The 20,300-nt window shown below is 47.3% G+C and overlaps 2 protein-coding genes across 4 annotated transcripts; one reads left to right on the forward strand and one right to left on the reverse strand.

Annotated features, from left to right (window-relative positions):
* Positions 1-1,642: 1,642 nt before the first annotated feature.
* On the reverse strand, positions 1,643-2,594 carry LOC131185342 (uncharacterized). Of its 2 annotated transcripts, none has more exons than XM_058157790.1 (2): positions 2,011-2,594; positions 1,643-1,905 (listed from the first exon to the last, which is right to left on the reverse strand). In XM_058157790.1, exons 1-2 carry the CDS (start codon positions 2,592-2,594, stop codon positions 1,842-1,844), a joined length of 648 nt encoding a protein of 215 aa, XP_058013773.1. In that variant the 3' UTR covers positions 1,643-1,841. The 2 variants fall into 2 exon arrangements, with proteins under 2 accessions (XP_058013773.1, XP_058013772.1); XM_058157789.1 differs by having other exon boundaries at positions 1,643-1,928.
* Positions 2,423-15,967, forward strand: METTL9 (methyltransferase 9, His-X-His N1(pi)-histidine). 2 transcript variants are annotated; one of them, XM_058157788.1, is made up of 5 exons: positions 2,423-2,849; positions 9,812-10,002; positions 10,863-11,072; positions 12,668-12,852; positions 15,159-15,967. In XM_058157788.1, exons 1-5 carry the CDS (start codon positions 2,676-2,678, stop codon positions 15,359-15,361), a joined length of 963 nt encoding a protein of 320 aa, XP_058013771.1. In that variant the 5' UTR covers positions 2,423-2,675; the 3' UTR covers positions 15,362-15,967. The 2 variants fall into 2 exon arrangements, with proteins under 2 accessions (XP_058013771.1, XP_058013770.1); XM_058157787.1 differs by having other exon boundaries at positions 2,426-2,849; positions 15,156-15,967.
* Positions 15,968-20,300: the final 4,333 nt, after the last annotated feature.

Raw genomic sequence — 20,300 nt, forward strand, 5'->3', positions numbered from 1 at the left:
ATATTACTTTCTGCTTCTTGGGCATATTATAGGGAATGTAATGCAACTGGCTTTTATAGGTAATATTTTTGGTGGAGTGTAAATTGTATAAACACCAGTCTATCGTTTTTCCTGCTTGCTTGGTAAACTGGACGAACTGGTAACAGAACAGGCTTACAATCAGGAATACTGCTTAAGAATTGGAAAAACACCCACATTTATTTAAAACACTTCCTCCATACATTCTTGTTATAAATGATGGTATTTTTCAGTGCAGCTCAACTGACCGAACAAAGCGAAGGTACAATTTGTCATCTGTAATAACATTATAATGCTTCCCCCCCTCAGTTATCTGCCAGAATAGTTGCTGATGCCAATGGCTTTTATTTATTTATTGCAACACTAATCATCCTAAAACTATGTTGGCAGAATAAGACAGATCCTAATCAATAGTATATATTGCCCCGGAGTTTGTGCTTTCATAATACATAATCCGTTTGGCATAATTGTCCAGCTCTTTTAAAGTTGGGACTTATGCCAATCCAGCAGTAGATAAGTTTTTAAAAAAAAAAATAAGCTGACTTCCCAGTTGTACGATCTTTAATATTTGAATACGTTTACAATGGAGAATATAGAAAAAGTTCAATATTTTGTAGGGTTTTTTTGTGGAGTGGCGTGGAAACTCACTATCGCCCATTAAGTTTTTCCATTTAAAATAAGAGACCTTTTTTATTTTTGCTGTGGGCTGCAAGTAACTTCCAGGTGCTTAAAGTTATTGTTCTGTAAAAGTGGTTTTATTTTTAAACGGGGAGTGTGAAAATGAAGAGTTAAGGAAAAAGTCTCCCAAACAGCTACAACAGTTTAGCTTCCTTAGGAGCCGTGACAGCTGTTCTCATCCGTGCAAGCGCAGTGAGACTTCCTTTTGAGTGCGGAAAAATAAATACTCCTTCCCATTATTTCCATTTAATGCGGAGAAGTCCTCTTCCATCAGACTGCACAAGCGGCTCTTCCGGCGGTGAAAGATCAAGCCGTCTCGTGAGCCCTGGCTTCGTCCAAGGCGTTTGCCAGCGTTAGGTTGCTTTTAGACAGCAGCCGCCTCTGCAAACGGATGTCCCTGACCCCGCGGATGAGTTGCTCCAGCAATGCCTCATCCAAGTCTCGGTACTCGCAATGTTTTGAGGCTTTCCTCAGGGCGGCCATGTATGCGCTGATGGACTCGCCCTCTTGCTGTCTGCGCTCCCCGAATTCGAACCGTTGCACATACTTGGACGGCGTTGGTGCATAATGGGCTTTCAATAAAGTCTGCAGAGTTTGCCACGGTACCGACTGTACCGGCGTTGGCTCCGCCAGGGATTCTGCGGTGTCGAAAACTTCTGGACCGCAGTGGCTCAGGAAATACGCTCGCTTCCTGTTGTCTGAGACTCCTTGAAGTTCGTTCGCTTCGAGGAAACACTCGAAACGAGCCATGTATGACCCCCATTTCTCCTTAGCTGGGTCGAATGGCGCTGGCGGTGTGTAGCTGGACATCGCTGCTTTCCGCCCCTTGTTTGCTGGGTTCGCGTCTTCCTGGTGAGTTCAGCTCTTTTCCTGGCGCTCTTAGCCTCGAGATCCCACCTTCGTCGCCAGTGTTAGATTCGGGCAATAACGAGGCAGGAGACCAGGATAGTGACAACAGCTCTTTACTATATGGTGAACCCAGCAGCCAGTGCTGAGAAAAACCTCTCTTTATATACAGTTTAGCCGGAGGCTTCAACCAATCAGCAACGTGCTATTTTCCCGCCAAAACTTTTAAAGATACATTACAGTTCATCTCATTCAAAATTTCTGGTTCTGCAGGTGGAACCTCCTTGTGTAGGCGCAGTCTATCTGATGGAACTCCTTGGTGGGATATTTTGGTGGTTTCTTCCCCAGCGTGACAAAGACGGGCTGTTAAAAGAGGAAAAGGGATGCTGGAAAGACATAAGAATTATTATCTTAAAAAAATTTGTTTGACGGGTGAAAGGGGAACCTCCCCTTATAGGTCAAGTCTACCTTAGGAGATCAGGCTCTGGAAAGCATCGTTGTAACGACGGGACTTCTCCGGGAGTTCGTTTTACGACCACCACTCTGCAGACCGTCCGAGAGCGGGGCGTTGAAAAGTGGGGGGGGGGGCGAGAAAGAAAGGAAAGGAACGCGTCGGAGCGTGCGCGCGCGCCGTCGGTCACGCCCCCCTCCTCGAGGCGCGCCCCCGCGAAGGGCATTGTGCGGCGGGCGGCGCTGCTCGGGCCGCTCCGGGATTGGAGGATCGGGCCAGAGGGGGTGCGCGCGCGCGCGGGCCCCACCCCTCCACAACCCCACCCCCACGGGCCAGTGCGCCGAATGCGCAGGCGCGCGCCGAGGGCTTCGCGGAAGGAAGGCGGCTGGAGGGACGCGCGTGCGCGCGCGAGAAAGAGCGAGCGGGCGGGCGGCAGTCGGGCGCGTGCGTGTCCCTGGCCATCCTGTCCGGCCGGGCCCCCCTTCCGCGGGCCTCGGGTTCCGGCCTCGGCTGCGCGCCGGCGAGGGCGCTCAATGGGGATCTCGGCGCTGGCTCTGGCCGCCTCCTCCTCCTCCTCCGCCGCCGCCGCCGCCGCCGCCATGGAGCAAGGAGGCGGTGGTTGCGGGCGGGGGTGATCGCTCGCCCCTTTCTCCCGTCTTCTCCTCCGCGGCCCCTTTCCCCCATGAGACTCTGCCTGGCCTGGCTGGGCTGCTGCGCCGTCTCGCTGTGGCTGCTGAGGAGGAGGATGTGGTCTGGCCCCGCTCGCTACCTCCGGAGCCCTTTATCCCGCTCTCTCTACGCGAACATGATGAGCGGCCCCGGCCACGCAGCGCCGGGCGACAAGGAGAACCAGCAGGTAGGCGCCCCTCCCCCTCCCCCTCTTCCCCTCCCCCACGAGGGAAAGCGAGGAGGGGGTCAGCCTGAGGAGAGAGCCTGTGTGTGTGGGGGGGGGGCTTACCAAGACAGACGCCCCTTTCCCCCACCCCCGCCTCCCTTTTGTGGTCTTCAGACCCCCCCCTCCCTCCAAGAGTGGGGGGGGAGGTTTCAAGACCCCCCCCGCCTTATTTTGTCTTAAGTATCTGGGACAGGTTGGGAGGAGGAGGGGGGGAGCCTTGCAACTCCAAGGCCCCCTCCTCCCCAAGGAGTTCCTGACGCTGCCCATTGAGGCGGGGGGACCCCCCACCCAGCCTAGGGTGTCAAGCCTGGTTTGGCCCTAATGCTTCTCCCCCCCCTTGCTTGCACACCCCCTCCCCTTCAGCAGGGTCCTCTTTAGGGAAGGGGAGAGTCTCTTCCCCCCCCCACCCTTAGTCTAAGAGGGAAGACCCAAAGTCAGAGGTCTGAAAGTGAGGAAGGAAGGAAGAAGAGGGGAAGGAGGAGAAAAGATGGGTGGGAGGGAGGGAGGGAAAGAAGGGAAGAAAAAGGGAGAGAGAAAGGAGGAAGAAGGGAAGGGGAAGGAAGGAAGGAAAGGTGGGGGAAGGAAGGGAAGGTGGGAGGGAGGAAAGAGAGAAGGGAGGAAGAAGGGAGGGGGAAGGAAGGAGAAAGGGAGGGACAGGGAAGGAAGGAAAGAAAGAAAGAAAAGGGAAAGAAGGGAGGGAGGGAGGGAGGAGAGAAGGAAGGAAGGAAGCAAGGAGAAAGGGACAGAGAGGGAAGGAAGGAAAGAAGGAAAAGGGGAAGGAAGAAGGAAGGGGAAGGGAGGAAGGAAGGAAGGAGAACAGGAGGGAGAAGGAAGGAAGGAAGGAAGTCTGGGTTGGGGCATCTCTTCTTGCAGAGTGGTGATCCAGCTGTTTTCCTTCTTTGGAGTGCAAGGCAGGAAAGGTGTCCCCAAGGTGCTTTTCCAAAAGGCAACTGAACTTTTTTGTTTTTGCTTTGAAAATGCTTCACTTCTCATCCAAGAAGCTGCTTCAGTTTTTGGATAAGAAATGAAACATTTTCAAAGTGGGGGGGGGGAGGAAAAAAAAAACAACCCAAGAAAGTCCAGTTGCCTTTTGGGGGTGGGGTGTAGGGGGAACCACCTTTGGCACAACCCTGACCTGGATGATGGAGAAATCTGCCCAGACAAGGCAAGAAGGTAAAAAGTTGCCAGGGTCAAGGACTTTATGAGAACAGGGCAGGTGATCCTGGAGTTCCCCACCGCCTGCCCTCTCTTTTCTCCCCTCCCAAATGCTAAGAGCAGAGCCTGAGAAATAAACGTGTGCAGAGGGCAACAATAGCAGCACATAATCCAAACTGGGAAAGAATAGATCGAATGACACGTCTTTATAGGCTCCCGTGACCGGAGGGCGAGAAGCAATTAGGGCAACATTAAGACATTTTCTCAGCCCTCCCCTTCTTCCCAGTTGTGTGGGTCTGGAGCAGGAAAGACAAGTCCTGGTGAAGACCCCAAAGACTTTAAAAAAAAACAAAAAAAACAGCCCTGCTTCTCAATTCTCCAATAATCCAGGAACTGGAAATATATATATATTTTTCTTGCCATGCAAATCCCCCTGTGATTTGATCACAGCCTCCTTTTCCCTGTTTGTGCAGAGCACTAGTGGTGCCCCTGCTGTGAATGGATAATGGGGTGGTGTAAATTAGAAGGAAATTGATTTGCATTTCCCTAAATTTTAGTTTGCAAGATCTTGACTTGTAAAAATGTCAAGAAAGACCCCCCCCCCCAAAGCAGTTTTGTCCAATTTAGCATTCTCCGGATTACAACTCCCAGCATTCTGAGTCCATGATGTAGCATTTGACTGCCTTACTTTAGATAGATAGATAGATAGATAGATAGATAGATAGATAGATAGATAGATAGATAGATAGATAGATATTATTAATACCACTTATTCACTCATATTTCCATTGTTTTCTTGTTTCTTTCTCACACTTCCTTCTTTTCACCCTCTTCCTTGTTTCCCTTCCTTAATTCTTCCCTTTTGGTTAGATCAACTGTAAAGACATATGAACTCCAACTCCCGTGGCTGGCTGGGAAATTCTGGGAGTTGAAGTCCACAAGTCTTAAATTTAGGTGCTCTTTTCTGATTTAATGGTCCTGGTCTCGTCTATCTTGTTCTTCTTCCTTGGTGTCTTTTTCCCCCACCCTCCCATATAAGTATTCTACATTCAGGTATTATTATGGGAGCTGTATCTGTAAACATCTGAACAGCTCTGATCTTGATACTGTTTATTATTTGTATGCCTGACACTTAGTAGTAATTGAATAAGTGTAAATGTTTTCAGGTCTTGAACGTGGGCCAACATCTGCTAGAAAGCTGGAACTTTGAAAGAAACGTGATTTATGGGTATTCCACTTGTGCCAGGTAGAGTTAGATATAAATATTATCTGAAATCTCTTTTAGGGGGCCTGGATGGGTCAAAATGCAAGGGGGATCCGAGAAAGGGCAGCTGTCCTATTGTGGACTTTTAAAATCGGTTTCTAAAATGGAATCCACATTCACTTTTCACTGAATTAGACCTGTTATCCTTCAGGCTTGTGGGTTATGATTCTACTTGGCATACTATTGTTAATTAGAATTTACTGGGTCAATATGCTAACAGCTGTAATTAAGTACAGGTAGTCCTCAACTTACAGCAACAGTTCATTTAGTGACCATTCAAAGTTACAACGATACTGTAAACAAGTGACTTACGGCCATTTTTCACAAGCAGCATCAGACGGTCGCAGTGTTCTAGAGTCACACGATCCTCTTTTTGCGACCTCCTGACAAGCCAAGTCAATGGGGAAACCAGATTCACTTAACAACCGGGTTACCAACTTAAAAAAAACTTCAATCATTCACTTAATATCTGTGGCAAGGAAAGTTGTAAAACGGGGCAAACTCGTTGAACAAATGTTTCACTTAGCAGCAACCTAAATTCAGGGCTCAATTCTGGTCGTAACTCAAGGACCACCTGTACCATAAAAGGTTAAATTGATAAGAAGCTACAAGTTTTCCTTGTTAGTTCATCAGCAAAACCACCTCATGAACGTCGGACTGCATTCTCGATCAATATTCCCACTTGCCTTCTCGCTGCCAATGTTTGAAGTCCTGTGCTAATTCATCAAAGGAGTTAAAAGGCTCCTTACATTTGGCTAAAGACTTTTTGATGACCTATTAGGATTTGATATATATTACTGCAATATGCAGATAAGTCCCCAAAATGAATTGCGAAGTTTAACTGTTCTGAAGCCAAATAACCAAACAATGAGTACCTCCGTCTGGAGAATGAAAGATTTAACTGGATCCATGCATGGTTTATTGGCAACAGCGTACAGTCATTTACCGTTCCTTTTTTTTTTTTCTTCTTCTGGAATTTTTCTTTTTACTTCTAAATCTAGTCTACTGCCTTGGGATATCTTCGTGGTCTTCCGTCTAAGTCTTAATCAAGCCTGACAGGATTAAGCAAGTCCTGCCAGCTGTGGAAATATGACCTAGTATTAAGCTTCAAATGCTGTATAGGTAGTCCTCAACTTACAACAATTCATTTAGTGACCATTGGAAGTTACGATGGCACTGAAAAAAAGTGACTTAGGATTCACACTTAACGACCGTTGCAGCATGCCCATGGTCACATGATCAAAATTCAGATGCTTGGCAACTGATCTATTTTTATGATGGCTGCAGTGTCCTGGAGTCACGTGTTTTGTGACCTTCTGACAAGCAAAGCCAATGGGAAAAAGTGATTCACTTAACAACCATGTTACTAACTTAACAAACGCAATAATACACATAACAACTGTGGCAAGAAATGTCAGGAAAGATGGTAAAATTCACTTAACAACGGTTCTGCTCAGGAACAGAAACGTTGGACTCAATTGTCATCGTAAATTGAGGACTAACTGTATATCAATTCTTTGTGTGTCTAGTAGTCGTATTTAGAATAGAATAACAGAGTTGGAAGGGACCTTGGAGGTCTTCTAGTCCAACCCCCTGCTTAGGCAGGAAACCCTACACCACTTCAGACAAATGGTTATCCAACCTCTTCTTAAAAACTTCCAGTGTTGGAGCATTCACAATTCCTGGAGGCAAGTTGTTCCACGGATGAATTGTTCTCACGGTCAGGAAATGTTTCCTTAATTCTAAGTTGCTTCTCTCCTTGATGAGTTTCCACCCGTTGCTTCTTGTCCTGCCTTCAGGTGCTTTGGAGAATAGCTTGACTCCCTCTTTGGGGCAGCCCCTGAGATATTGGAAGACTGCTATCATGTCTCCCCTGGTCCTTCTTTTCATTAAACTAGACATACCCAATTCCAGCAACCATATCTTTTAGCCTCCAGTCCCCTAATCAACTTGGTTGCTCTTCTCTGCACTCTTTCTAGAGTCTCAACATCTTTTTTACATCGTGGCGATCAAAACTGAATGCAAGATTCCAAGTGTGGCCTTACCAAGATGTTACTGACACTTCACGTGATCTTGATTCTAGTCATACCTTTCCTGTTATTTCTAAATTCATTTTCTCACCTATTGTAAGATAGTGGCATCTCACACGCCAAGTCAGGCTGATGTGTCAGGCTTCCAGATCATAGCGTTAACATCTAATACAGTCTTGTCTCTTCCATCAGATTATCCAAGTGATCATTGAAAGCTATAATTTCTTCCATTATAAACCTGGGGAATGTTTTTGTTTTTTAAAAAAACCCGCTGTCCTAGAAAAACAATGGGGTTGAAACTTTGGACATTTGCCCTGCATTGTGCCTTTTTCAACTTACTGATGCTAAATTTTGTACGGCTGGGATCCTTTTTGTAACGCAAAGCCTGTCTTGTAATCCCTCCCTCCCACCCTCTCAAGAAAAGCACGGAAGATTTACAAGCTTTTATAGAAGATAATTAGAACAGCAGGAAGCCCTACAGTCAAGAGATTAATACATTTCCTGACAAGAAGAGGAAGAGCTGTAAAATGGCCTCGCTGATGTTTCTAAGATTGCTTAAAACAGCCTGATTCCGGGTAGCCTCGTCTAGGCCAGAAAGTGGGGGGGTGGGGAGCCATCCCATCAGGAGTGATCATTTGGGAGGGCCCAGATGTTGACTCTACATTTGGCCAAAGCCAAAAAAAATAATAATAATGAAATGCGCGAATGGATTGTAATCGTAATTTCAAATTCAAAACAATAAATCAAATTTTAAGATGCTGGTTTTTTGGAGCGGGAATACCAGCTTGCCGAGAACATTAAATGGCCTAACAAATAATCTAACGAGCGATTCTCAAACCATTTCTTTAGCAGGGACCTCCTTTAAATACCCTTTTTTTTGTGGCCACAAACCCCCGAGGCTTAACTTCAAATTTAAATCATAACATATTTTCCCAAGACTTCGCAGCCTCCTCCCCCCCCTCCCCCCCCCCGTGACAACATCATGGCTCTCAAGGGGTCCATGGACCACAGGTTGAGAACCACTGATCTAATCTGGAAGCAGGACAAGGGTATGATATGATAGCAGTGTTCCAATATTTGAGGGGCTGTCACAGAGAAGAGGGGGTGGGGTCAACCTGTTTTCCAAAGCACCTGAAGGCCAGACATGGAATAATGGATGGAAACTGATCAAGGAGAGATTCAAACCTAGAAATAAAGAGAAATTTTCTGACAGTGAGAACCATAAACAGAAGGAACAGCTTGCTTTCAGAAGTCGTGGGAGCTTCATCACTGGAAGTTTTCAAAAAGAAACTGGACAGCTATCTGTCAGAAGTGGTGTAGGGTCTCCTGTTTGGGCAGGGGGTTGGACTAGATCAGGGGTCTCCAACCTTGGCAACTTGAAGACTTGTGGACTCCAACTCCCAGGGAGTTGAAGTCCACAAGTCTTCAAGTTGCCAAGGTTGGAGACCCCTGGATTAGATGACCTACAAGGTCCCTTCCAATTCTGTTATTCTGGTTGATTTTAACTGTGAATACAAGTTACAAACATGTTGAAATAGATTCCTGAAGGATAATAGCGATTTTTGCCTCTTAAATTATCAACCAAGGTTCAAAAGAGGTATCTTTTCCTTGGCTTAAGTCTTTGTCCGTATAGCCTAGTATCAGCTTCTCTGACTAGTAGCTCATCTTGGCATCTTAGACGTGGAAACTGATTTGTTTGTATTTTTTATTATTATTATTATTTATTTGTTATATGTATTTGCTGCCTATCTTGTCGTGGGGCTACCAGTCCATTGTCCCTGCTGACTGGCAGGAACCAAATAGGATTCCCATCATTGGTCTTTGAGATGTTGAGAATTGAATTTGAGATTTTGGATACATAAACTGGGTGCTGGCTGGAGGATTCTGGGAGATGAAGTCCACCCTTCTTAAAATGGCCAAGATTGAGAAATATTGCTATAGATCAGTGATGGCTAACCTTTTTGCCATCGTGTGCCAGGAGTGGGGAGGTCGTGGGTGGGGGTCGCATGTGCGGGGGCAGGGATGCATAGAATTATGGGTGTGGGCATGCGTGTGCGTGACCAACCCCCCGCCCCCCCCTCCTCATACGCAATGGTCCGGTAGAATAATTTTCTCTCTCACCTGGGTCCAGAGCCTCTCTAGGAGTCTGGGGAGGGCGAAAACTGCCTCCCCCTCCCCCGCAAGACCCTCCAGAGGTCGAAAACGGCCCATTTACCAACTTCCAGTGGGCCTAGAAGGCCCGAAAATCAGTTGGCCGGCACGCACACGTGTGCAGGAGCTGAGCTTGTGTGCCTACTGATATGGCTAGGTGGCACGCGTGCCATAGGTTTGCCATCACGGCTATAGATGATAACAGCTGGGATTTTCTGCAGGGCAAAATTGCATTGCATTGCAATTCTTGTTCCATCGAATGGTCTTTCTGGTTTGGCAGATCTCAAATATTAAGTCTTACCGGTAATTCTTTCTCTCTCTAGTGGTATCTGTGCAATACGGAGCAGTTGTGCGAAGGACTTCAGCCTATCTTCATCCAGAGTTACCTTGACCAAGGGACACGGATCTTCTTAAACAATAGCATTGAGAAATCTGGCTGGTTGTTCATTCAACTTTATCACTCCTTTGTATCATCTGTTTTTAGCCTGTTCATGTCCAGGACGTCTATTAACGGGTAAGTGTGAGACGTTGGCCTCTTGGGTTTGATCAAAAGGCGGAGAAACAATTTTTGCACATACTCAGTTACTAGTAGACTAGCTTGGAATGGCATCCATTCCTTCCATTGACTTAATGACCACAACGGAGCCTAATATTTCCACTGCTAAGCAAGACAGTTATTAAGTGAGCTTTGCTTCATTTTATGACCTTTTCCGCTGCCCTCGTCAAAGGAATCACAGCAGTTGTTAAGTTACTCAAAGGGTTAAGCCTTCCCCCTTGACTTTGCTCCTCAGAAGGTTGCAGAAGGGGATCACGTAACCTCAGGACACTGCAACCGTTTTAAATAAATGAGAAGTCAGCATTTTGGTCACTTGATCATGCGGATGCTCCAGCGGTCGTAAGTGTGAGAACTGGTCACAAGTCACTTTTTTTTCAGTGGCGTTTGAATGGTCGTTAGAAAATGGCGGCAAATTGAGGATGACTTGTATATGTTTGGTATGACTTCTGTGCCCTCTCGAATTAACAAAAAGTTAATTTCTAAAAGGAAATGGCCAATTTTTATGGGGAGGTATATTTATTTATAGTCTGGCCTTTGTGTGTGTTGTGTCCAGCCACGCCTGAAAAGGTTACTGGCCCTGGAGGTAATTATTAAAGTATTTGTGGGCTCAATTACAGTCATAAGTCAAGGACCGTCCGTATAACTTTTTAGAGATGAATCAATCAATGTCTTAATTCTTGAGAAGGCTTTTTTCTTCTCTCCTTTTAGTTTCTCTGTAACGGTAGGTCCCCTTCATGTCCCCAACGTTGAAGAAAACATGGCCTCCCGTTTGCCCCCTTCCAAAATAAACTCACCTCTCCCCATCTTTAACCTTTCAGCTTGCTGGAAAGAGGTTCCATGTTTGTGTTTTCACCTGAACAATTTCAGAGACTGCTTAAAATCAACCCAGACTGGAAGTCGCGTCGGCTTCTCGATTTAGGAGCTGGAGATGGTGAAGTCACCAAAGTCATGAGTCCCCACTTTGAGGAAACGTACGTGACCGAGTTGTCTGAGACCATGATTTGGCAGCTTCAAAAGAAGAAATACAGGTAGGAGCCTAAGTCAACCCTGTGTCACTCCGAAACAGATGTTTAGCAATTCTTCGTTCTACCTTAGAGCCTATTGATGCTCTTATGTGTTTCCTACAGCTGATGTAAGAAAATGAGGGTGTCCAAAAAGGCAATTCCCTTGTTCCTTGCACTATCTAACCCTAAACCAGTAAACAGAAAACAAGCAGTTAGAGAACAGAAATACCCCAATTCCTTAGACTTTAATTCCAGACTTGCTGGCTGGGTAATTCTGGGAGCTGAAGTCCATGTATCTTAAAGTTTTGAGGTTGAGAAGCACTGCTCTGTCCGCCTTGGCCTCCCCACCCTGGCCTTCATGTCTGAGCCTCTCCCCCCTGGCCTCCACATCCGAGCCTCTCTACCCTGGCCTCCACATCGAGCCTCTCCACCCTGGCCTCCACATCGAGCCTCTCCACCCTGGCCTCCATGTCTGAGCCTCTCCACCCTGGCCTCCATATCCGTGCCTCTCCACTTTTGCCTCCAAATCTGAGCCTCTCCACCCTGGCCTCCATATCCGAGCCTCTCCACCCTGGCCTCCATATCCGTGCCTCTCCACTTTTGCCTCCAAATCTGAGCCTCTCCACCCTGGCCTCCACATCCAAACCTCTCCACCCTGGCCTCCAAATCTCAGCCTCTCCACCCTGGCCTCCACACCCGAGCCTCTCCACTCTGGCCTCCACATCTGGGCTGGGCTGTCTCTTCTCACACCAGCTGAACTCCTTTGCCTGCTTCTCTCCTTCCTTATTAAATGTAAGCTTCCATTTGGCCAAAAGCTAAGGAGAATCATTCAAATGGGGAGGACTGTGGCCGTCTCTGTTAAACTTCAGGTGCTCTCACCAGCAAGGCCAAGAGAGAGAGAGAGAGCTTTAGGTTGTTCTTGCATCATTCTCGGTGTTGTGGTGCACCAGCAGCCAACAGAATTGGCAGAAGATTTGGACAGTGAGGAGGTTGGGGAGGAACGTGGGCCAGTCCTGGAGTCTGGGGAAGTCTCAGACGAGGGCTCTGAGTCAGAGGCGGAGAGGGGGCCAGGGCCATCTGGTAGTTCTTTGCTATCTCTGGAGTCTGACATTAGTGAGGCAGAAGAACAGCATGAACCTGTTCCCAGTGTGTGCATGCACAGAGCTGCCAGGAGACAGGAACAATTAAAGAAACAGGGTCGACTTGGGAGTAAGGCTTGGACGTGATTGGCTCCTCCCATAAGACATAAAAGAGAAGCGAACGGGACGTGAGCTTTTGCAGGAAGCAATTAGTTCATCCAGCTGATTCAAGATTTGAAAATTCTGTTTGTGATTCTGTGCCAAGTTTGGCCTTGCCCTGCATCTGGAAATTAGCTCGTAGGCAGCATTCCACGTGAGATAAGTGGGTGTTGATCACCTTCCTCTGAGAGACTGTTTATCAAGCCTTGCAGACGTAAATGAAAGTAATTTACAGCCGTATGAATCAAAGAGGTTTGCTGGGACTAAGCTTGTGCTGTTTAATTTCTAAGGAAGCCTAGGTCAGAACACTCGAGTTGAGTGAGAAGTGAAGAATTAATCTTGAGCAGGTATAACTCTGCTTTTTTTCCCCTCCCTCGGCAGAGTGCTTGGCATTAACGAATGGCAGAACACGGGATTCCAGTATGACGTCATTAGTTGCTTGAATCTATTGGATCGCTGTGACCAGCCACTGACGGTATTAAAAGATATCAGGAGCGTGCTGGAACCGACGAGAGGCCGAGTCATCCTGGCACTGGTTCTGCCTTTTCATCCGTACGTGGAAAATGGTAAGGACTCCCAGATATAGATAGCTCTTGGCTTACAACCATTTGTTTCGCGACCGTTCAAAGTTACAACAGCACCTGAAAAAAAGCAACTTACGACCAGTTTTCACCCTTACGACCATTGCAGTATCCCCGTGGCCACATGACCAAAATTTGGCATGTATTTATGACGGTTATACCGTTCAAGGGTCATGGCATCACCTTTTATAACCTTCCTAGTTGGCTTCCGACAAGCAGACTCAATAGGCAAAGTCAGGTTCACTTAACGTCCGCATGATTCACAACTGTGATTCGCTCAGCCGCGATTCGCTTAACTGTGACCAAAATGGATGTAGAATGGGGCAAACGCATTGAACAAACTGCCTTGCTTAGGAACAGAAATTGTGGTCGCAAGTCGAGGATTTCCTGTAATCAAATGCTTGTTCAGATACAGAAAGGGGTGCGCGTTATATCATTGTAGAAGGAGAGCAGGCAGAGCTGGAAGGCAGAGTTAAAGGTGTCATTAGTCTGGAGTCATGGCATTGCCACAAGAGACCCAAGTCTTTAATTCTGTCAACTTTTATCTAGTACCATTTAGTGCTAACCATTAGCTGACTAGATTCTTGTGTACAGGTTGCGACAATAATTTACAGTATCTGTGCTTTGAACCCAACAAATGTTCGTGGTTATTTGCACCCAACAATCATACTTGATTGACACACACACACTTTGGGATTCTTGCAATCCCATAATTATACAATGCCCATTTTGTTCCAAAGGTGCTTTTTCAACAAGCAACTGGACTTTCTGGGTTTTTCTTTGAAGACATTTCACTTCTCATCCAAGAAGCTTCTTCAGCTCTGACTGGATGATGGGGAATGAAAGAATTTATACTTCTTGCGGACAGTTGGTCATTTCCATTCTTTCAGAGCAGAGGTCTCCAACCTTGGCAACTTTAAGCCTGGCGGACTTCAACGGGAATTCTGGGAGTTGAAGTCCACCAGGCTTAAAGTTGCCAAGGTTGGAGACCTCTGTTTTAGAGAATCCTTGAGGCCACTTGGAGGTTTATCTATGTCCTCAGGGTAAACTGAGGACAGATGGCTGTAGAACCTTCTTGGAACTGCCGCAGATAAACCTCCAAGTGGCCTCAACGACTCTCCAAAAGGATGCAAATGACCAGCTGTCTGCAAGGAATATAAATCCTTCCATTCCCCACCATCATCCAGTCAGAGCTGAAGAAGCTTCTCGGACGAGAAGAGAAATGTCTTCGAAGAAAAACGAGTTGCCTCTTGAAAAAAAGCACCTTTCGGCCAACCGTGATCTGGATGGCTGAAAGTCTCCCTAGACCAAGGATGTCAAACTCGATTTCATTGGGGGCCGCATCAAGGTTGTATTTGACCTTGGGGGGCTTGGCCAGTTCGACGTCACTCGTGTTGTGGGGGATGGTATATGTGGTGGTCCGAGTGCTCTGTCAGCGAAAACGGGCGATGGCCTCCGGTGACCCTCTGCCGGCCAGAACAGAGCTTGGGAGGGCCAGACGCAGCCCTCCCGAGTTCCATGTTTGTTGGCAGAGGCACTGCGGGCCACTCCTTCGCTGTTTCTAGGGCAGCCCCACGGGCCAGACTAAGCACCCCGTGGGCCGAATCCAGCCCCCGGATCTTGAGTTTGACACCCCTGCCCCAGGGGTGAGCTTCAAAAATTATAGCAAGGGGTTCTCTGCCCGGTTGCTGGGTGGGTGTGGGCTTGGCTTAGTCAGCCTCCTGCACCACGGTGGCAGGGAGAGGAACGCTATTGCCCTCCCTGTGCTCCGGAGGCATTTCTTGAGCCTCCGGGAGGGCGAAAAAGGCCTCCCCAGGCTCTGGAGGCCAAAAACAGGCCCATTTCCGGCTTTCCCGAATTTCCGGTAGGCCCGTTATTATTCACCGTCCCCGAGCCTCCGTGCGCGCCCTGAACTTGCCTGCATCCAAAATGGGCCGCATGGGGATTCCTGGGAGAGGCGGGGTGGGGTGGGCAGGACCAGCCTGGAGTGAGATTTGGGGGGATTCTCCAAAGTGCACCAAATCTTAGCTAGAGGTTCTCCTGAACCCTGCAAATCCCGCAGCAGCCCACCCCTGTTTGTGCTCTAGACCACAGGTCTCCAACCTTGGCAACTTTAAGCCTAGAGGACTTCAACTCCCAGAATTCCCCATTCTGGGAGTTGAAGTCCTCCGGGCTTAAAGTTGCCAAGGTTGGAGATCCCCTGCCCTAGACGATGCCCATTTCTGTTTTAATCCTGCTTCACGTCCGTCCCCGTGAACGGCAGCTAACGAAAGCCTCTGTTCTCTCAGTAGGTGGCAAGTGGGATAAACCCTCCGAAATTTTGGAAATCAAAGGACAGACGTGGGAGGAGCAAGTGAACAGCTTGCCGGAGGTTCTCAAGAAAGCCGGCTTCGCCATCGAGGCGTTCACCAGACTACCGTACTTGTGCGAAGGCGACATGTACAATGATTATTACGTCCTGGACGATGCCGTCTTCGTTCTCAGACCCATCTGAATCCTCGGGGGAATCCCAACCGGAAGCCACCAGCAAATGAAACCGTTTCGATTCTTTGGATGGGTTCAGGGTTATTATTATTTTTATTTTATTTTTATTTGTTGATTTTGGTGGTTTTGTTTTTTGAATTGAATGATTCCTTCCCGGAAGAGGGATTTTTTTGTGGTTTGTCTGATTTCAGTGGACTTCTTGACTGAAAAAGAAAAATACTAATTTCTTCGGAAACGCCCTCTTCCCCTCCTTTCGTTTTTGGGTTGTTTTTTTTTAAAAAAAGGACATCTTTTTTAAAAAGATCAGAGTTCTCTCTCCATTAAGGTTTCTTAAAACCCCGAGACATGTCTAATGAAATGGAAATATTTTTATACCTAGCCGTTTAGGACTACTGATCCAAAGTAGTTGCCAAGAAATAACGCCAGCCCCGGCTGGTTTTCCCCAAGCGAGTACCGACAGTAGAATCGTCTGTCCGCTCAACTTGAAATCTGGGTTGGTCAAACGTCAGGCTAGACTCTCTCCCCTCCTTTCTTCTGTGTCCCCGAAAATGATTTGATCTGTTGGTCTTCAGCACATGTTTTTAATCACGCTAATAAAACTTTTTTTGAGATGGTGCTTGTAGAACAGCTTCGTTTTCAGAGCCGTGGGTGGCCCAGTGGTTAAAATGCAGTACTGCTGCAGGCTATTTCTGCTGACTGCCAGCTGCCATTAGTTCGATCCTGCCTTGGTCAAGGTCGACTCAGCAGTGTGAAGCGGTTTATATGTCTGCTATTGCTTGTGAAGGGAAGGAAGGAAGGAAGGAAGCTGGGAAGCTGCGGTGGCGTAGTGGTTAGAATGCAGAATTTCAGGCTGACTCTGCCCACTGCGAGTAGTTTGAACCTGACTGGCTCAAGGTCGACTCAGCATTGTGAAGCAGTATATAAGTCTGCTATTGCTTGGGAAGGGGAGGGGAGGGAAGGGAAGGAAGGAAGCAAGCTGGGAAGCAGGTGGCGTAGTGGTTAGAATGCAGAATTTCAGGCCGATTCTACCCACTGCCGGTAGTTTGAGCCTGACTGGCTCAAGGTCAATTTAGCACTGTGAAGCGGTATATAAGTCTGCTATTGCTTGGGAAGGGAAGGAAGGAAGCTGGGAAGCTGCGGTGGCGTACTGGTTAGAATGCAGAATTTCAGGCTGACTCTGCCCACTGCTGATAGTTTGAGCCTGATTGGCTCAAGGTCGACTCAGCACTGTGAAGCGGTATATAAGTCTGCTATTGCTTCTGAAAGGAAAGAAGCTAGCTGGCTAGCTGTGGTGGCGCAGTGGTTAGAATGCAGAATTTCAGGCTGACTGCCTACTGCCAGCAGTTCGATCCTGACCGGCTCCAGGTTGACTCAGCCTTCCATCCTTCTGAGGTGGGTAAAATGAAGACCCAGATTGTTGAGGGCAATATGCTGACTCTGTAAACCACTTAAGAGAGGTCTATCAAACACTGTAAAGCGGTATATAAGTCTTAAGTGCTATGGCTATTTAGCTGAAGGGGGTCACAGTCTCCTTTGGAGATGAGAAGGAGGGATGGACGGACAGACAGATGGACATGCAAATGGCCTTGAAATGAATCGATTAGGTTTACCCAATTACAGGTAGCCCTTGACTTACAACACTTCATTCAATGACCGTTCAAAGTTACAACGGCAGTGACTTTAGACCGTTTTTCACAGTTACGACCTTTGCAGCATCCCCATGATCGCCTTCAGGCACCTGGCAACTGGTTCATACTTACGACGGTTGCTGTGTCCCAGGGTCACGGGATCCCTTTTTTGCAACTACCTGACCAGCCAAGTCCAATGGGGCGAGCCGGGTTCCACTTAGCAACCGGGTGACTTAACTTATCAACTGCAGTGATTCGCTTAACGACTGTGGCGAGAAAGGTCGTAAAATGGGGCAAAAGTCACTTAATATATTTCACTTAACAACAGAAAGGTTGGGCTCGATTGCGGTCGTAAGTCGAGGACTACCCGTATGCAAAGTTACAAGGGCATTGAAATAAGTGACTTAACGACCAGTTCTTGTATTTATGAACCTCGCAGTATCCCAAGAGGAATGTCATCAAAATTCAGCATGTATTTTACACCATAAGGAAGGCTGAGCACCAAAGAATGGAGGCCTTTGAACTCTGGTGCTGGAGAAGACTCCTGCGAGTCCCTTGGACTGCAAGGCGATCCAACCGGTCAGTCCTGGAGGAGATCGACCCTGACTGCTCTTTAGAAGGCCAGATCCTGAAGAGGAAACTCAAATCCTTGGGCCACCTAATGAGAAGGAAGGACTCACTGGAGAAGAGCCTAATGCTGGGAACGATGGAGGGCAAAAGAAGAAGGGGACGGCAGAGAACGAGGTGGCTGGATGGAGTCACTGAAACAGTCGGCGTGAGATTAAATGGACTCCAGAGGATGGTAGAGGACAAGAAGGCCTGGAGGAACATTGTTCATGGGGTCGCAATGGGTCGGACACGACTTAGCAACAAACAACAACAACATAATGTATTTACAATGGGTCGTCACGTAATCACTGTTTGCAACTTTCCCGGCTGGCTTCTGACAAGCAAAGTCATTGGGGAGGGGGAGCCGAGTTCACTTAATGACCGCATGATTCAATCAGCCGCCGTGATTGACTTAACAACCGGGGCAAGAAGGTCTAAAATTCAGGCACTGCTCGCTTCCAAACTGTCTTGCTTAGCAATGGGAATTCTGATGATCCCAATTATCATAAGTCGAGGACTGCTTGTATGGTCAAACTTCCAGCTGTTGAAAAGCTGCCTTAAGTGTATCGGGGTCCAACGCTGTAGGGTGCCCAGGACCAGGATCCCTTGGGGCAGTTTCCAGGCCATTGAAACGAGTACCCTAAACTTCCGGCCCCAACTTTGCATTCCCTCCAGCAATGAAATTCGAATAAAGTCGGTGCCTGAATTATATATATTCTGGAAAGCTGTTAAGATTGCAGAAGGACGTGGTGATTCCCTAAAGACTCCAAACTGGATCTTTGTGTGTGTGTGTGTGTGTGTGTGTATTCACTCCACTAACCAATGGAACTAAATAATCCTTGAATTTGCACAGAAGGCCACCTGTGCGTTTAGATCAGGGGTCAGCAATCTATGGCTCTGGAGCCGCATGTGGCTCTGGAGCCGCATGTGGCTCTTCCATCACTCTGCTGTGGCTCCCTGTTGCTGGTCGGCTCCACAATTGATAGGACTTTCGGGTCAGCAGAGGAAAAAGGATGCTGCGCTAGAAGGAGATACTATAAAGGAGGAACTGGACTTCTGGTCGCCCCCAGAACTGAACAGGGGCTTCCAGTTAGGATCTTTGTGGCTCTGAGTGTTTAAGGGCCTCTGTGGCTCAGACTGGTAAGACAGTCTTATTAACACAGCTGCCTGCAATTACTGCAGGCTCTAGTCCCATCAGGCCCAAGGTTGACTCAGCCTTCCATCCTTTATAAGGTAGGTCAAATGAGGACCCAGATTGTTGTGGGGGGCAATAAGTTGACTTTGTATATAAATATACAAATAAAATGAAGACTATTGCTTACATAGTGTAAGCCGCCCTGAGTCTTCGGAGAAGAGCGGGATATAAATGTAAATAAAAATAATAAAAAAGGTTGCCGACCCCTGGTTTAGATATTGCCACCTTTCCAGGATGCAAAAAGGAAGCAAAACTTGAAATCCTGATTCTCCATCTTCCACCTAGAGGGGGCGCTAGAGCTCAAGATCCACAATCTTTCTATCCTGCCTCCAGACTTACCAGTTGCTGAGTTGCCAACTCTTACTTTGAAATATATAAACTAGCTTAAGTCATCCTCTGCTGGGCAAGCCAAAAACAAGCCAGCATCAGACGAGCAAAGCAAATTCTACCTCCTTGGCTTTGAAGGAGTTCTTCCTCAGCAGGAGCTTGTAGGAGGCCCAGAAACAAACCAAGAATAAGCCATGAATATCCCAAATGGGCTATTTCACCTCTGCCCGGCCACCGTTGCAGTTAGGAAATCAGTAATATTGTGAATCAATGCTATGGATTGAGCACATAATTTTAATGCCATTATATGCCTCCAAACTCCTCCTTTCCTTCTCCTTTCTTCTGCTGTTTCTCCTTTCCCCTCTCTTAGCCTTCTCCTGCTTTTTCTTCTCCTTTCTCCTCTCTTCTTTGCCTCTTCCTTTCTTCTCTTCCTCCTCTTCTCCTCCTTTTTTCTGCTCTTTTTGTCCTCCTTTCTCTTATTCTCCTCCTCTTCCTCCTCTTTTCTCCTCCTCTTCCTCCTCTTCTCCTTTCTCCTTTGCCTTTCTTCCTTTTGTCCTCCTCTCTTCTCCTTCGCCACCTCCTTTCTTCTCTTCCTTCTCCTCCTCTTCTCCTCTTCTCCTCCTTTCTTGCTCTTTCTCCTCCTCTTCTTCTTCCTCCTCCTCCTGCTCTTCCTCATCTTCTCCTTTCTCCTTTCTTCTCTCTTTTTGTCCTCCTTTCTCTTCTCTTTTCCTTCGCATCTTCCTTTTTTCTTTTCCTCCTCTTCTCCTTCTGCTCTTTTTTGTTCTCCTTTCTCTTCTCCTCTTTCTCCTTCTTTCTTCTGCTCTTCTTCCTCCTCTTCTCCTTTCTCCTCTTCTCCTCTTCTCCTTCGCCACCTCCTTTCTTCTCTTCCTCCTCCTCTTCTCCTCCTCTCCTCCTTTTTCTGCTCTTTTGTCCTCCTTTCTCTTATTCTCCTCCTCTTCCTCCTCTTCTCCTCCTCTTCCTCCTCTTCTCCTTTCTCCTTTGCCTTTCTTCCTTTTGTCCTCCTCTCTCCTTCGCCACCTCCTTTCTTCTCTTCCTTCTCCTCCTCTTCTCCTCTTCTCCTCCTTTCTTGCTCTTTCTCCTCCTCTTCTTCTTCCTCCTCCTCCTGCTCTTCCTCATCTTCTCCTTTCTCCTTTCTCTCTTTTGTCCTCCTTTCTCTTCTCTTTTCCTTC

The sequence above is a fragment of the Ahaetulla prasina genome, chromosome 14 (assembly GCF_028640845.1).
Source record: "Ahaetulla prasina isolate Xishuangbanna chromosome 14, ASM2864084v1, whole genome shotgun sequence".
NCBI classification, from domain to species: Eukaryota; Metazoa; Chordata; class Lepidosauria; order Squamata; family Colubridae; genus Ahaetulla; species Ahaetulla prasina.